Below are 2684 nucleotides of genomic sequence, written 5' to 3'. Positions count from 1 at the left end.
AGAGCACCGCACCGTGCACGCCCCGCTGCCCGGCGGGCGAGAGGCCCGGACGGCCCAGGCCACACAGCTCGTCCCGGACTTGGCTAAGTGCTGGGCGGACTGTCGAGGCCAACAAGGAAGGAAACTTAGAACCAAGCCTGGCTCCTGGTGGCATTTCAGGAGATACAGTAGTGCATGGGGCGGGGGTCCCAGGACCCCGCCCTCCCTGCCTGCACAGGCCCTGACTCACGAGGGCCTCCTGCTTCTAGGGGGCCGAGTGAAGACCTGGAAGCGCCGGTGGTTCATCCTGACCGACAACTGTCTCTACTACTTCGAGTACACGACGGTGAGTAAGGGGCGGGTCGCCGGGTCCCCGCCTCAGAGGGGCCTTGGATCGCTGACCCATGGGAGGCTGGCTGTGCGCCCTTCTGTCATAGGATAAGGAGCCCAGGGGAATCATCCCACTGGAGAACCTCAGCATCAGGGAGGTGGAGGACCCACGGAAGCCCGTAAGCTGCCTTTCCCTCGCCACCTCGTCTCCCGCCCGCAGCCCAGACGCCCTAGCGGGAGCGTGAAGTGGGTAAAAGACCCTCCCCCGGCCCTCGGTGACAGCCCCTCTTCCTCCGCCACCAGAACTGCTTCGAGCTTTATAACCCCAGCCACAAAGGGCAGGTCATCAAAGCCTGCAAGACGGAGGCCGACGGCCGGGTGGTGGAGGGCAACCACGTGGTGTACCGGATCTCCGCGCCCAGCCCCGAGGAGAAGGACGAGTGGGTGAAGTCCATCCGGTGAGCCGGGGCCCCGGATTCGTGCCGGGCGGAGCCTGTCGGGAACCAGTATGGTCACTGATGAGAAGCTGTGGTCCTTATTACGACTGCGAGATGCTTCTCAGCTGTAGCCATTAGGAGACTGAAGAGGCGTGGAAGTTACACAGAGCCAGCCGGCGAGCTCGCGGGGTCGTGGGGGAGAGCGAGCGCACGCACGGCCTTGGGTGCTCTCGTTGGGGTCAAGGGCAGGGGCCTAGGGTTTTGAGCGTGCTCTTTTTATCGGTGAATTTAAAACTCTCGTAAGAACAAGAGTTTAAAGCGTAGAAAGAGGAAACCAGCAAGTAGCCCAAACGGTCAGCTGTCAAAATCAGCCGAGCGCTAAAACGAGGGAGCGGGCTGGCCGTCTGCTCGCGCGGCCGGCATCCGAGGCGCCGTCCTTGGAGCACGCGGCTCGGCAGCCGAGGTGAAGGTCGGCACCTGCATTCTGGTCAGTGCGCGCGTCTGCGCTCTCCGTGTGCAGGAACTGACCCCTCTGTCTCCAGACCCCTGGGAGGGAGGCCCGCCCCTGAGCCCACTGTTTCCTTTTCTTCCCAGAGCGAGCATCAGTAGAGATCCTTTCTACGACATGCTGGCCACGAGGAAGAGGAGGATCGCCAATAAAAAATAGAGCTTTCCCGGCCTGAACAGGTAAAAGTAAAACCAAACCCCACAGCAGAAAGTGACTGAGAGGCGCCCCCATGACACCCTGGACCCCAGGAGGCAGTGTCCTGTGCGAGCCCAGGGTTCTCCGGTGCCTCTGTGCGCCGGGTATGGTGAGCGACACCGAGCACCCCCTCCTGCCGACCCTCCCGGCCCGCAGCAGCGACGTCCACCAGCGTCCTCCCAGGGCTGCCTGGGAGCTTCGCCACGACAGCCCGTGCCGCACGCGGCCCGGGTCGGCCACAGAGCCCCGCTCATGCCACACGTGCTCCGTGGCGGTGTTCACTTCTAGAAGCCACCATTTCATATCAAAACAGGAGAGAAAAACTACAATTTTTCATTTAGCTTTTTTCTCAAACATATAGTATAGCTTTTATATGCCTTTTTATATTCCGAAGTTATAACGAAAGATACTTTAATAGTGGTATTTTTAGACTGGCAGCTATAAATTTAACTCCTGGACACAAGTACATCCTGTGTCCTATACAAGGCCACGTACACATGCATGTGTGCGGCGGGCTGCAGGGGCCTTGCGTGGCGCCTGTGCAGGACCTGCCTGTAGTGCTGGCCTGTTCCGAGCGCCGCTAGTCTGTGGGGTGCCCTCACCCCTCCCGATGGAGAGAGGTGGCCCATATCCCTGAGGACAGCGAGCCCTGGGCAGGGCTCCACATGTCCGGGTCCCCTGGGACCTCTCTCCAGCTCAGACTTGGCAGCCCCACAGATACTTTCTGAAAACGCTGCTCAGTAAAACGTAAAGCATGGTTTGGGGGCGTTTGTCCTGTACCTGCAGGATCCAGCACAGTCCGTGCGACCCCACACGCAGCAGTTTCACGTGGTTCAATGGAACACGTGGTTCAGACCCGTTTTTGACCATCGTCTTCACTATTTGAAGCATTGTGGCAAAGTGCCTTTATCACTGACCTGATCATTTGACCAGATTCCTTAATAGAATGAGTAGACACGTCAGCGATCTCATTCCGCGTTGTCAGAGATTTCAGCTCCCGGGAGGCGGGGAGGAAGCTGTGGGAGGGAGGCGCCTGGCACTTTGGGTTTTCTGTGAGCAGTGTCAAGCCCCAGCTCCACACGGGTGGTGGCGGAGGCCCGCGGCCAGGTCGCCGTAGACTTGACAGGTGCTCAGCAGTGCGTTTGCTGAAGGACGTCTGGGCCCCACACGTGTGCGAGGGGGTGACAGAGGCCGTGTGCCAGGACGCGACGCCTGTGGCTGGCACTTCAGGACGG

General features: G+C 60.1%; 1 protein-coding gene across 1 annotated transcript in view; it reads left to right on the top strand.

Annotated features, from left to right (window-relative positions):
* CYTH3 (cytohesin 3) overlaps positions 1–2677 on the top strand; it is a 21668-nt gene extending 18991 nt beyond the window's left edge. The window contains exons 10-13 of the mRNA XM_006906550.3: positions 249–325; positions 417–488; positions 613–767; positions 1341–2677. Coding sequence (XP_006906612.2) covers positions 249–325; positions 417–488; positions 613–767; positions 1341–1413 — 377 coding nt within the window. The 3' untranslated portion in view covers positions 1414–2677. The remainder of the gene's footprint in view (positions 1–248; positions 326–416; positions 489–612; positions 768–1340) is intronic.
* The last annotated feature ends 7 nt before the right edge of the window (positions 2678–2684 follow it).

This window comes from Pteropus alecto, unplaced genomic scaffold, assembly GCF_000325575.1.
Source record: "Pteropus alecto unplaced genomic scaffold, ASM32557v1 scaffold40, whole genome shotgun sequence".
NCBI classification, from domain to species: Eukaryota; Metazoa; Chordata; class Mammalia; order Chiroptera; family Pteropodidae; genus Pteropus; species Pteropus alecto.
Note: the sequence above shows the minus strand (reverse complement) of the source record. Positions and strands in the feature narration are given on the sequence as shown.